Source organism: Scatophagus argus, chromosome 11 (genome assembly GCF_020382885.2).
Source record: "Scatophagus argus isolate fScaArg1 chromosome 11, fScaArg1.pri, whole genome shotgun sequence".
NCBI classification, from domain to species: domain Eukaryota; kingdom Metazoa; phylum Chordata; class Actinopteri; family Scatophagidae; genus Scatophagus; species Scatophagus argus.
The window spans coordinates 5,656,498-5,671,310 of NC_058503.1; the positions used below are offsets into that span (position 1 = coordinate 5,656,498).

At 41.4% G+C, this 14,813-nt stretch overlaps 1 protein-coding gene across 1 annotated transcript; it reads left to right on the top strand.

Annotated features, from left to right (window-relative positions):
- Positions 1-9,254: 9,254 nt before the first annotated feature.
- serpine3 (serpin peptidase inhibitor, clade E (nexin, plasminogen activator inhibitor type 1), member 3) lies at positions 9,255-14,787 on the top strand. Its single transcript, XM_046404231.1, has 8 exons — positions 9,255-9,672; positions 10,886-11,113; positions 11,689-11,931; positions 12,672-12,870; positions 12,981-13,081; positions 13,279-13,365; positions 13,510-13,593; positions 14,510-14,787. The coding sequence occupies exons 1-8, from the start codon at positions 9,408-9,410 to the stop codon at positions 14,560-14,562; spliced, it is 1,260 nt and encodes a 419-aa protein (XP_046260187.1). The 5' UTR covers positions 9,255-9,407; the 3' UTR covers positions 14,563-14,787.
- Positions 14,788-14,813: the final 26 nt, after the last annotated feature.

The following is a 14,813-nucleotide window of genomic DNA, read 5'->3' on the forward strand; positions in this document are numbered from 1 at the left end:
CTGTGCACATCCCAGCAGACAGCGCAGTTTTTAGTCTTTTAATGCAGTCCAGTGCTGCCCCCTTGTGTTGAACTTTGAAGTTAAAGATTTCATTTGAACATGGGATTAGATAGAGCTGAATATTGATTTTAAACTAATCTCTAAATAGGTAAATTCAGATAATTAATCCTAAAATTTAGGACTCAGGACTTAAAAAGTATCTTTGTGCTCTGTCTCTGTTTCACTGAGGTCTGTAATGCTCCTCTGTGTCTAGGGAAATCTTTAATGATCTGTGGTTTCAGCTCAGCCTGTGAAACCTGCCTGTCTCTACAGTTTGAGTATTTAAACAGGTGTGAGTCTCGTTGTGAGGTCTCCACACAGTCCGAAGAGGGAAATCCAATAACAGAGCTCACTGGTTGTGATGGCAAAGTCTCCCTGCAGCCCTTCAGATGTGACGTCACCTTCAGCCAACTGAACACAGAGAGCGCTGTAATGTATTGCTTCCACATGGAGAGGTTACACATGAAGAAGTCTGGAAAACAAATCAGTCTGAAAGTTGAGAGCTACAGATCCCTGACAAACTTTTACATATTTTCTGCAACAGACTCTTTTTACTGCTGTGTGCTGATGAGGGTGAGAAACCTCCAGGAGTCATAATGATCACCTCATCACTGAAGAGTTTATGAAGCCGAGGTGCCCCCAGACAACAATTTTTGTAAAAAGAAAGTAGAAAGGGGTTCTCTCACAGGGTTTCTCGGCCTCTATATTTCAGTATTTCAGGACGTATTGTTTTCAGTAGCAGATTTTTACATTCTTATTTTTTCGGGTTTCGGGTCTTTTTCTCACCTTCCAATCTTTTGTTCTCTTGGTCTCATCTTTTCAGCCTCAACATCTTGGCCCGGATCTGGCACGGGGGGCGTGGCATCAGCTTAGAGGGGCGTGCAATCATGAGTGACAGCATGACAAAGAAGGCTGAAGACCTTCCTGTAACACGTTGCCTTCAGGGAACATAGGCACTATGGGAAGTATGACGCCGCACTTTCTATACACCACATTCACATAATGAGCAGTGAAAAACCTGATGCCATTGATAAGATTCTGTTTAAGAGGTCGTTTTCAACCGAACTTGGCACCAATCATGGTATGAGAGCAATAAATTATGCCTGATTGTGCAGTTCAACAGCCACACTTTAATGGTTAGTTTGTGTTATTGTGAGACTTTCAGCAGTGGAACAAGTATTCAGATCAATTACACAAAAGTACCACATGGTAACTTCACAGACCAAGGCAGTCGTGTGTCACCAGCTCCTCTGTTCTGCTCGGTTGAATGACTGCTTTTGTCAATGGATCACTGCCTGTCCTTATGAATCCAAATACATTTATTCAGGGTCCCTGTCTAAACATCCAACGTGCTTTGGAGATTTTACTGGCACAGGGTTGTCTCCCACATCAATCCATGTGCCACTGCATCCGAGGGAACATAACTAGCCAACAGTGGCAAAACATTTCGCTCTCTGCTTGATGGTGTGTCATGATTTCCGAGCCGATATTTGATGTAACTGGTCACTGAAATTATGCATTTTATTTGGATGTTTGTTTGTTTTTTTTCACTTGAGTGAATCCTTATCACTGCACTCTGTTAAAGGCAGTGACAGGTCCACAGTCAGATGAATAAACAAAATAGTTGTGATGTCATTAAAGTCCCTGTTGGTGTAATGGTCAGATGTCCCAATACTTTTGTCTATATAATAGGATGCAGAAATCATCCACAGACCTGTGAGTTCCTGTTGTGACCTGTCAAAATGTCTGCTGTGCAACCAGTCCATTACTGGCTAACTGGAAACAGCAATAACATTGATAAGAAGCAACCAGCTTTACTCAGGTCAGCTCATTCATGCCACTTAACTGAGACATGAAAAGGCAGTAGGGCTCAGTTGTAAAATTGATTGCTGAGTCAGCTATTACTCTTCCTTGGATGTCTGTAACAGAGTCATTCTAGAGGCAGACTTTGATGTCTGTCAATCATCTAATCATCAATATGCAGAAGACAGTTTTTCACTACAGAACCAAATGGCAGCAGATGGTGCCATAGTGCAACAGTTTGAAAAGGCTACTACAACTAGCGACTTAACATTTAACTATCCTGATTAATGAAAGTCTCAAAAATCCAAACCTCCATAGTTGGTCTGATACGCTGTCAGAACAAACATGATCTAAGACAGTGTCCCAGCTGTTTTCTTCTCGTTACAATAAAGAGTATTTAAGCTATGTCTTAAAAATTCAAAGGAATTTCCCCATGTGTTTTCACATCCTCAGCTGCTCTCTTGACACTCCCATCTACCTTGTTGTGCTCAAAATATCAACCAGCAGTATTTTTCCCATGGTTCTTCAGGAGCTATGCTAACGTGAGGTGAGTGCTACGTGGGACACGTCCCCTCACGTCGCCCCTCTCACAGTGCCAGCACTAGTGGCTCTAATCCGCCATGGCGTACCTGGCAGATCACTCTGGCGACACCGGTTCACAGCGCTGCTGGCGTTGTTGCTGCATGGCCCGGCCCGGCCCCGCACACCAGCGTCCCCTCTAATCCCTCCCCGCCTGAACCGTCCAAAGGCCCAGGAGCCTGAGGGGAAGTAGGGCACTGGAGGTGAAACAGAATGAGTTGATTACTAGTGAACTCTGCTGAATATTAAACCACTATTCATCTATACATCCCCAGAGTCTGCTTTATCATATTCTTTTATTGCGCCTGTTTTTTCTGCTTCTTGTTTTCTTACTGTTGTTGCCCTACATTAGCGGGTTAGTAAGCTATGAATGACTATAGCGCAGCACAGTCATGAAGCTGGCTCCCATTTGACCAGGGTACATCACCATGATAACCTATGTTGCACAGCTAACCGAGCAGTGTTGATGATGATGCTGTTGTTTTTGTTCGTGTTTTTCGTTTTCTATGTTGTAATTCTTCCCCTTCACCATCTGTCCCGTCTTCTTCATATCTGTTACATGACAGTTCCTCCAGCAGATGCTTTTGTGTTGGCTGAATGAAGTTAAAACCCAGACCACAAACCATACAGAGTTCCTGTGGTTTGTGGTTATTCCATTCTGTAAACCTCCCCCTTCCTTCTCCATTCATTATCATTTTCCCTGCAAGGTCAAAGGTCAGGCAGCAGAGAGGGGACTGGAGTGAGCGGTTTGAATGGAGAGCCTGGCTAAAGCCTCCCTTAGTTAGGGATTAAGTTGCTGCCATGTGGAGAAAGGCGGAGGCATCGCAGAGTCACACAGACACTCATCAACGAACTTATTTTGTTATGGAAGGAAAAACTCTCACGGAACCATGATAAGCTCCTGGAAACACAGACTGACACACACACACGTGTGTATGTTAGGTATTAGTATCATTGTTAAGGACAGTTCACTAACATGCATCACTTGATGAACTACTAAACCCAACCAATATCACAATATGCACTTTCTTTCATGAGGTTAGGTTAGATTAGCCTCGAATGTCAAATATTGTAATAAATTTACTGGTGAATGTTGGTTTATCTTAAAATTCTTGTAATATCTTCATACCAAACAGACACAGATCCACAAGAATTATTGGTTCTTTTATCTCAGTTAGCAGGATGCATTCACTCAACAGAGAGACATTTGATCTTCAGGGTTCAGGGTACATAGCTTGGAGGATATTTCTAAGTTCAAAACACACTACTGCAGTGATGTACATTTAGATTTTGACTGCGATTCAGACCCAGAGCCTTCTTGCTGTGAGGAGAAGGTGATGACCACTGCACCACAGTGTCCTCCCCTCCCACCTCCCAAAATATATCGATATTAAAAAAACAACACCAAAACTTAACAAACTGCTGTTTTCATTACTTCTGATTCAAGTATTGTGTTGTACTACTGCTCTGCTTGTAATTTGTCCAAGTGGTGTTGCCATACTATGCTGTTAGGCAGGTATCATTACTCTCAAACACTAGACCACTATCTGCTTTGTTACTTTCAAATGGAGACAAAGTGGAAAACTAAAATGTAATATGGTGCTATGTAGGCTATATCACAGGAAATAAGTTTTCATTTCTTCTTTTTTTCTGGGATAAACAGGCCCGCTGATATATCAGATTTTGTCTTTCCAATGTAGAGTCCATGGTTACAGCTTTGTTCTGATTACAACATTCTGAAAATGTGTTGAAGATGTTCACTAGAACACAGACGTCATGAATAATGTCCCTGTAGCATAATAATAGTGGTAGAATATCCTGTATATGTTTCTGTGTTAGTGAAAAATTAAATAAACATTATCAAGAATCTACAACCACGCTGTGAGGCTGTACTTAGACACAGCAGTGCTTTGAGCCAAACTCTAATGCTAGCATGGCAACGTGAAAACATGTTGATGTTCGGCTGAAATGTGTTTACCATGTTGCCAAGTTGCTAATTAGCACTAAATACAAATTGCATAGTGGAGGCTGATGACATCAGTTTTGCAGCTACAGTATTCTGTCATGAACAAAATATTGGACAAATTAAAATACTGACAGAATGGTGACACTTGAGGAGAAGTCGAGGGATCACCAAAGTTTTCACAGTTCTTCAGTCCAACAGATTCCATTTTGTCATTCAAAACAAAAAATGTCAACCTTGTGTTGGTGCCTGACAAATTTTTAAAGAGAAACAGATTTCAGGGCCATCCATCCATCCATCCATCCATCCATCCATCCGTCCATCCATAACTGTTGAGAAATTTCAGAGCCACCCCACATGGCTAAAACTCTATAATGACAGCAGCAGGCAGATATTGCAGATCTACTTAAAATACGTGAGGTCAGGGCTTGAACTAAGTTAACACAACTTTGGCAATGGTCAGCATTTTGAAAGACTTTCATCTTGATTTTTTTCTTTACTTATAAAGACTTGGAACTTGACTTGGACCCTCAAAGGCAGAACAGCTCTACTACAACAGTACCGGCTATAGCCTGGTACAAACCAGTCGGCATGCTGGGTCACTACTTCAGCTTGGCCTGGCTGTAACCAAGTGGCAGCTGATCAAACTGTGGGGTAAACTGGCAGCTCAAAGAACAGGGAGAGTAACCGTGCTGTTAACATTAGCACACTGTAATGAAACATTCCTGAGGAAACATAATTACCGGCACAAATAAGTGAACAATGATTATGGTTAGCATGCAAGCTGAGGCTTCCTGAGCACTACACTGCAGAGTGACACTGTTGAGTATGCTCCCCTTCATCCTGACCCCTCAGAGGAGCAGCAGCTTGCTTTGCAATTGGTCCAGGGATCAGAAATGGAAAGCACAAAATCATTATTTCTACTTCACAAATGTGAATTTCTAACATAGTGTTCCTGCAAGGGCCTCATAACCGCCAAGATGAAAGCTGCTGTTTATGGTGGCATCTTTTCAAACAATTGTCTTTGGTCAGTTACCGTGACATCTCATCTCTTCCATCCCAGTCCTTAAAAATCCAAATTCCTGTGTCCAGAGATGTGGCGTTTTAAAGAATGTGGCAACTCTGTTTAATGAAGCCAAGGCATGGCTCCACTAATTGGTCAAGTCCAGTAATGGCCGGAATTCCCCTTTAGACAAAGCAGCCAAATACCTGATGGCTACCAATCATGTTCTGTCCTTCATGGGAAAAAATGCCCGCAGTTTATTTTGCTGACTGTCATGTTCCCAATTAAGAGGTACAGCTGAGGGGCGATCACTCCATAGCACATTGATTTTACGTGAAATACAGGGCATGCTATCATTAACAACAGACGATTCTTTACCTTATTTTCTTTAGTTCAGATAAGTGCTTACACAGCCAATTAAAATAACTATAATATGTGCATGTGGTAAAAGCAATCTATACTTAGTATTAGTAGGATTAGTAGGATTTTTTTGTTTTTTTTGGTGAACTAGAGAAAAGTTCCTCAATTTAGTCTGCTCCCTTTAACTGCAAGATAATTACATTAAAAGCTGTGAAGAGAATATATTTTACAGAATTACAATTATATATTAATTACATTAATGATTACAATGATGTAATAATTATCATTTGTTCTGGTTGTGCTTTTGAAATGTATATTCTATTTGAATTTTTTCTCTTTTTTTCTGGATGATTAGATATCACAAAATCAATTTGGCTGTCAGTATTCCAATTTAATCCAACTACTTGATGGATTGTCAGGAAATTTTGTTGAAACATTTGTGGTCTCAGACAATAGATCCAAATGTCCTAGGTGAGCCCCTGACTTTCCGTTGAGCACCAACATGAGGTTGACATTTGTCTTTTCAGTTAAGCGTCTCAGCGTCTATAGATTGCCATAACATTTGGCTTGGGCCCACATGTTGCCCTCAGGATGAACTCTATGAACTCTGGTGATAAATTTCTTTGCATGTTGGGGCAACAAATTCCAAGTACCTTTGTTTATGATTATATGCCTTCAAAAAACTGTGCGTCTAAATTCCTTCCACAGCATTAATAAAATGAGTGAGGCCACATTCCACAAAGCAGCACCAATTAGAATACTGACGCAGCAGTGTGACGCTCATGGCAGAAATGTCTTTTGATCATCGCAACAAAAAGCCAAATAACTTGTTTACAAGAACAAATGTCTTTGTGTGCAAACAAGCTTTGATTGAATATGATTTTGATAGTAGACTTTTGGTTTCACACAAACCCTGGTGTCCTGAAAGCTCTGTGACTCATCCATCCACCCCAACCTCCTCCCTACAGGGACCTTCTCACTCTTTGCAGTGAGAGTGCCATGAGACTGGGCTGGCCAATACAAACCAATCAATTTTGGTCTGAGGATGGGCGGAGCAAAGATAAAAAAACACCCCTGACTATATTCACACAGCTGCCATTCTCCTCTGACTTCATGCTCAGGGTGCGAAACTGATGGGTAAATTTGTGCCAAAATTGTCATGGAAAAGCAAAAACTTTGCTGAGAGTATCTACCATGTTTTGCTGTTATTCTGTCCTCTGCTGTCTATCTGTGTTGGGAGTTTGACACACCCAGGGACAGTGACTTCATTAAATTTAAAATGGTCATGACATGGATGTCAATAAGAAGTAAAATAATTGAAACAATCTAGTTTCAGTCAGTAAGTTTAAGCTTTGTTCTTGCTCATACTGTTGAAGTAAACAGAAAATATAAAGCAGCTGAACAGCAACATTAGCAGTAGCAGTTGTGCACAAATTGGTTTGTGGTGGCTTTGGAGAGAGCAATATGTTGTAGCCTACACTTCAATTGATTGTTGAGGCAGGCCTTTTACGTGGCTATAATGTGTCTTACTGCTGTCCTGGTCCCCAGCAGGACACTTATTGCTTAGCTTCCTACACCGATACTCCTGCTGCTTCTCCAGTGTAAACTGGGCATGTGCCAACTATAAACTTTGTCTTCACAGTATACTTTTCTCTTTTAGAGCACTATTTGGTTGTTTAAAGTGTATTAATATAAACTTGCCACTAGTCCAAACTGCATCAAATTCAACACTGCATGTCCTCAGGTCCTCAGTCATACACCCGCAAAGTGGGAGGTAGACTGAACGAACAGTTTGTAAGATAATTGAAAGACATAAAGAAAGAAAGACATAGATACCTTAGAAAAAAGTGTTGTCTATTTTCACTTCAAAAGTAATGCACTGCATCCATGGAAAGGAAGGATGTGAAAAATGAAAAGGAGAAAATGCTGGAGACAGTGCAGAGGTCAAAAGTTTTTTGTTTTTTTTTTGACAAGGGCATATAATGTATGATATGTGTGAGGTGTCCCAATATAGCGTGCCTCGTTTAACATTAGGCTACACCCTCCTCCATAACACCACCTGTTCCTGAGAACAGGCACAAAACAGGTATGCTGTAAATATCTTTCTAAGCAACAGATTTAAGTCATTATTAGGCCCTCTTAAAATCTTATGTGTTTCCTGAGATCCATCTCTTCTACGGGCTATTAATAGATCCCAACAATTTTCTGATTACATTTTCAGAGAACGTGCATCCATTCGTGTGCGCGTGCCGTGCCTGCTGTACTGTGCACGCGTGTGTGGGTGGTTTTTTTCTTTCTTCCCTCTGCCCGGTTTGGGATTTGCTGGTCAGTGACATGCCTCCCTCCGCCTGGCTCCTTATAGCCCCGGGGCTGCAGGAATCCCGAACGAGTGGTACGGACATCGCCGACGGAGACCGCAAACACGGCGCGGAGCGTTCCCCTTTAAACACGGTCTTATGACTACAGACTGCTTGAGTGAGAGACGACCGGAGGACCGAACAAGAGACCGATAGTCGGGGGAGAGCAGGGACAAAAAAACCCGGTGACAGTGACTGACGGCCGAGGACAGACAGGACGCAGCGCCCGCGCAGAGGCTGAATGGTTTGGTGCCAGTCTGAGACAACAGCTGGAGCCACACGGATACTACCTCACCTGTCCGCAGGTAGGACGCGCAGCTGCAGACAATCATTCCATCGGAGGAGACATAAATGAAGAGCTGAAGAGCTTATTAGGATTCATCACTTTAGTAGGCTGCGGTGTTCATTTCAATAATTTAGGCAGTACAGTAAGTATAAATGAATTATCATCAGAAACATACACTTGTGGTAGTTATGCAGAAAAATGACCCCAGCGAGTCATATTAGACTGGTATAAGATTGTTACTTGAATTAATATAGCAACAAAAATGTAGTGAAGCTGAAGTTCAGTGTTACAGAAGTATGGAATCATTAATGTAAAATACAAGTACACTCAGCATTCATGTACCTGAGTATACTTTGCAACACTGTCCCTGTGATGTAGCTTAATGTTTTTACAAACCTTTGGGATGTTTGCAGAGAAACATCACCTCATTTTAAGATTAGCTGTGACCATACAGTACTGATATTTGTCAGTGGCTTATCGCCATGTTGCAACTTATGTTTGTGTCTTTTCAGATTTTGCGTGTTGCTTAATTTAAATTTTCAGTAAACTTTATTCTGAGCAATTCAGCTTGCTCATCCAGAGTGCTTTATAAATGTAAAATGAACATACAGGTATAATGCCATGCATTTGAATACTGGGAGCTATGACACCAATTGTGAACTAAATAGTTGAAATCGATATCTTGAGAGAATATTTTCTGGATTACTATGTCAAATGTTTATCAAAGCCACACAGTGAATGTAATTTAATGCAGTTTAATGCAATACCTGTGTTCTCTTTTATGTATTAGAGCAGGTGAAACTGTTGCAAATCGAGACGTTAAAAGTTTTATAAAATGATACCACAGCATAATCATATCACAGTGCTGGTGTGAGCTCCACTGGAAGTTGACCTGTTAGCTGACCTTACTGACCTCAGTGGGTTATTTATTTTCTTTCTTTCGGGCTTACAGGACTTCGTTTATTTGGGCCACCTGTTGCACCCTGTGGACGCTTCCCTTCCCGCAGCACAGAGGACATGCGTCGCCTGCCAGTGGCTTCACTCTTCATTTACTTCTGTTTGTTGGAGAGAAGCCACTGCAACGGCAGCCTTCAGGACAGTATGGAGGATCTGCACGCCAGGTTCGCCATCAGCCTCTACCAGACGCTCATCGAGACAGAGAACAACTCCAACCTGATCATGTCCCCTGTGAGCGTCTCCATGTCTCTGGGGCTGCTGCAGCTCGGTGCCAGAGGCAACACTTTGACCCAGCTGGAAGAAGGACTCGGATACAACGCCAACGGTAGGATTCATCCCTGATTTTTGATATGGAAGTGAAAAGCTTGCACTCAGGTAGAATTAGCTGCTCGTCGTGCTGTGCTGTGAGGTTGTTGGTAGCCCTCAGTACTGCTGGTGCCAGGTGGTGTGGAGCGGTGCTGCCATTGGGCCTGCAGAGCACAGTGGTGTCTGGAGCCATAATACCTGCCTCCACACCAACTCTAATCTCATTAACCACTCCTGCAGCTCGGCTCCTGGGTCGAGAGGTCAGTGTGTTTAATTACCAACAAAATGAGAGTTGGAGCTGCTGTTTCTTTCACCTTCATGACGTGACCTCACATGTCAGTCAGCAATAGAAACAGATGATACCAGGCTCTAATTTAGCAGGACACCTCAGCTGTGATCTGAAAATTGCTTTCATAGAATACAAAAAAGAAGACATTAAATTGAAACTGAAGCATTGCTGTCATGTAGGTCTGCATCTTTTATTTTCCTGAAACATCTGGCCTATGAAGTGTCAAGCACAGTTTCTTTGAGAACAAGTTGACATCTTCTAATTTGACTGTTTTGTCTGACCAGTAGTCCAAAAGGCAAAGTTAATAAGTTTACAATGAAGCAATAAAGCAGTTTAAAATAGAAAATTCTCACATTTTTTGAAGTTGGAAATGTTTGGCATTTTTACTTGATAAATGACTTAACCGACATTAGCAGATTTACTTTCTGATGATCAACTAATCAATCAACCAACTTATCATTTCAACTCTGAAGTCATGTGCTTGCAAATTACTAAATAGTTGACAAGTTCAGCACTCTGCAGGAGAGATGCCACCACCTTTTGGTAGAAGTAACACACTGTAGTGACTGCTTTTAGGAAAAACGTGCTTATTTAAGATAGTGACTACTTTTCTTGGGTTTATCGTAAGATAAATGAGACATGTAGAGGGTAGAGGCAGAGGTAAGCAGTTCATACAAACAGTGAAAGAAAGAACAAAATGTGGGAGCTTTTAAACCTCTTTTCCCCTACTAAAGGAAAGCCGTCATCATGAAAGACTGTGTGTTTAACTTCAGTGTGGATCATTTAATCTCAAAGTTCTTGTTGTTTATCAGATGGGAAGATCCCTGTGTTCTGTTGCCTCCAACTGACAGAGAGAACGTATTCCATTCCAACCATCCAACTTCCTACTGCTTGTACCACACCGCTGAGTCTGACCTGTGCTCTGTGCCTTCCTATCCCGCAGATGTCCAGGTACAAAACTTCCTGTTGCATTCACAAAGTGAGATGAGCAACACCAGCCAGGGGATGTGGCTGCGGCAGACCTGCACATTATTCATACAGAGCGGCGTCCAGCTCCTATCTGAGTTCTCACAACATGCAGCAGCCTGGGCCAACAGCACCGTGGTCCGAGCCAACTTCAGCCAACCCAACCACACTCTCAGCCAGCTGGAGCGAGCAGGAAACCACCACGGTAAACCAAACAGCTTTATAAAACTGTTAGAGTTAGTATTAGTATTAACCTCAGTAAAAAAGCTCAGATAAACCCAGCATTGTACAGTAACTGTTAGCAATGAGCTGGTGGACATCGTGGAGCATTTAACAAAAAAAGACACATATTGTTTCTCAGCTAAATGGAGTCCTCAATTAATAACGTGGCTCTGTTTCAGCTGGATGTGTTGGCAGGCAGCGGTTTCCTGTCAGCCATTACAATTTACAAAGTAGATCAGTATTTTGGCCTGTTCTGGATTTCAAATCAATAACAAATTAATGATTTATAACCACTGATCTACGGTTCTTGCAGCAGTGGTTTCTTTTGATATGAACCAATATGTTCTTGCAGCCAATATTTCAGAATGTCTACTAAGTATGACCAGTGCAGTGTTTTGTACTTCTCAGACCGTATTTCTTTAATTAGACGTAATATTCAAGTAAAATCATTTTTCACAGTAAGTACTCCCCCCCACATCCCATACTGTGTGTATCTACAAATGTTTTTCTTCCATTTATCACATTTCCTTTACATTAAACTTTACCCTTACCTCCTAGATGAGACGTGGCATGTCCAGGCAGGAAGCAGCAGCGGGGAGCTGTCGGGCTCGGGCGAGGCGCAAGCAGAGGCCCTGTGGTGGGGCCGTCGGCTGCAGATGGCCCTGGTAAATACGGTGGCTTTTAAGGGCATCTGGCAGAAACAGTTCCTGTACACCAACACCCAGAACCTGCCCTTCATCCTCTCAGATGGGACAGCCATCAAGGTGCCCATGATGTATCAGGCCACAGAGGTCGGCTTTGGTAAGAGACGTCATCCGTGCATGGAAAGAGAAAGAACAAATCCCTGACGAATTCAACTAATGAAATTCACCAATCGTATTATAAGAATGTGTGCATATAAGAAATTTTGGATCCTTAACATGCCATTGTAAACACACTAACATGCTGATCTTTAGCAGGTATAATGTTTATGATGTTCACCATCTTAGTTTAGCATGTTAGCATGCTACCATTTGCTAATAAGCACAGCTGTCGAAGTTGTCATTATCAGCTGGACTGGACTGGACTCTGAGGATATATGTAATATAATTTAGATAATAAGATAATTTGTGGCATTCCATTTAATATTTCACGCAAACCACAAATGATGCAGGTGCTACAGAAAGGGTCAAATCATCACCAGAGAGGATTCAGAAACTTATTAGAATTCATTATGTAGGAACCATGATGATCTGTTCAATATTTTATGGTAATCCACACAATAGTTTGATATATTTCAGTTGAGACCAAAGCAGTAGACTGAAAGACCAACAAACACAACAACATTGCCTCCCTCAGAGCCAAGCTGCTATGATGGCTAAAATTCTCAGGTGTGAGAATCTATGGGTCTTTGGCTGTTGATCAGATGAAACAAGCATTTCACTTAAGTCACTGCTAATTATGTTTTTGACATTTTAAAGATTAAATGATTAATTGACAAATCAAAAAATAATTTCTAAATAAATCAGTTGAAAAGTTGTATTTGTTGCCGTCCTTGGCAGGTCAGTTCAGGACAGCATCAGATCAGCGTTACACCGTGTTGGAGCTGCCGTACCTGGGCCGTTCCCTGAGCCTGCAGGTGGTCCTGCCCAGCGAGAGGAAGACATCACTGTCCAGCCTGGAGTCTCAGCTCACTGCTCGTCAGTTGGCCTCCTGGGACACCGGATTACGTAGAACCAAGATGGATATTTTCCTACCCAGGTTGAGACTGTGTACCCTGTTACAGATTTTTTTTAGACTCAGACGTTGAGCATCTTTTTTCAGCATGGAGGGAGATGATGTACAAACAATTTTCTTTATGGTGTTCACAGGTTCAGGATGCAGAACAAGTTCAACCTCAGGTCAGTGCTTCCCGCCATGGGCATCAGTGACGCCTTTAATCCGACAGCAGCTGATTTCACTGGAATATCAGGTCAATATATCAACTCATTGGAAAATAATTCAAAGTATGGATGTTGATTAAAGTTCCTGTAATCTGATTCATTAGGTTTTCACAGAATAAGTAAGCATTTTGAATGCATTTACCAGAGCATAATGTGCCATAAGTTACAGGTCACTGACTGATCACTGTAGCTCTGCTGGCAGCTGACAGCTTGTTTCTTCCTGCAGTGGAGGACAGTCTTTATGTATCTGATGCCTTCCATGAAGTGAGAATAGAAGTCACAGAAGATGGGACCAAAGCAGCTGCTGCTACAGGTGAGAAACACCCTGTATAATATTGAAAGGAGTTGTATATGTTATTTAAACATGGTTCTACTTGCTTGCTGCCATTTCTTTTAACACAGCAAAGACTTTGGAATGAAGATGGTAAAAAAAAAAAAATCTTTATTAATCTTGCAGCTATGGTGCTACTCAAACGATCCCGTGCTCCTGTTTTCAAGGCAGATCGACCTTTCTTATTCCTTCTACGACAGATTAACACAGGTATTTATTTTACATTGGAGACACATGTAACTCGTTCCAATTGTGTCTGCAGAGGTTGCTGTTTAAAGAATGTAACAGTAGTTTTGAATGTTTTAACTCTTCATCACAATCACTGTCTGAAAATTCTACAACAGTGTATTATTTTTAATGTCAACAACCTCCATGAAAAGACTTAACTGATCCTAAATGTAATAATAAGTATAGCATATCCAAAACCTGATATATGTTCTGTATTATAGAGATCCAAGGTGTCCAGAACCTATTAAAACCTGGATCAGACTAACACGTTTTGGTCTTTTCATAGGATTTGGTGGCTGTAACAAAATGATGTAAAAATATCTCCAGTCTTATCTTTATGTTATGTTTGACAAAAGTTTGATGTCCATTGTAATTGACTGAAAACATGACAAGTCAAGCAAGTCTGTCACTTATTTCCATACTACAGAAAATGAATCCAACAGCTTTCAGAAAGTAGAATAAAGATGCAACTAAATCTCAAAAAGAGCACTCAAAAATGTTGAGCAGCATCAGTATTAAGTATGCATTATTTGCAGCGTAAGACTCCATGGGAAAGATTTAAACATCTCTAATTTGGCGACCTCTAGTGGACAGATATGCGAACTGAATGCAACATAAGGTGCAACAACTTCCACTAAGGAGCTTAGAAGATGTTACAGTCACTCCTTTTCTTTGCTCAATTTTAGGAATTTGAATCCCAAGAAAGACCAGTTTCCCTCTCAGTTCTCACCAAAATTAAAAATACATGATCTTTACTCTTACCTGTAGTGCTGGTAATCTATCTAGATAGCTTTGGTGTGAGTTGCCTCCTGTTGAATATATTTTAAGTAAACTGAGTCAGGTGATGTTGAACAGAATAAATATAACCTTGTTAACCTTATCTCTATTGTATTCTCAGGATCCATCTTGTTCATGGGCCGAGTGATGAACCCAGCAGACCAAACACCCTAAGACTCAAACACCTCTTATACACACACACACACACACGCACCCACACACACTCCTACCCCAACCCCTATTTCTCTACTGGTATTTATTTGTGGACCAACAGGAGGGTCCACGGACACTTCAGGAAGAGGGACAATATTTTTGTACATGTCTGTAAATAAAATTTTAATACATGTTTTTACACTCAGGGTGTTTTGCTCCTTTTTTCATTATTGCAAATTTTGTACTGTACACCAACAAATGTGGACAGAAAC

Bases quoted from the DNA above. Each gene is read 5' to 3' on its own strand.
- serpine3 (XM_046404231.1), top strand. From the start codon at position 9,408: ATGCGTCGCCTGCCAGTGGCTTCACTCTTCATTTACTTCTGTTTGTTG. The intron at 11,932-12,671 runs GTAAGAGACGTC...CGTCCTTGGCAG, and splicing joins GGCCACAGAGGTCGGCTTTG to GTCAGTTCAGGACAGCATCA. The intron at 12,871-12,980 runs GTTGAGACTGTG...TGGTGTTCACAG, and splicing joins ATGGATATTTTCCTACCCAG to GTTCAGGATGCAGAACAAGT.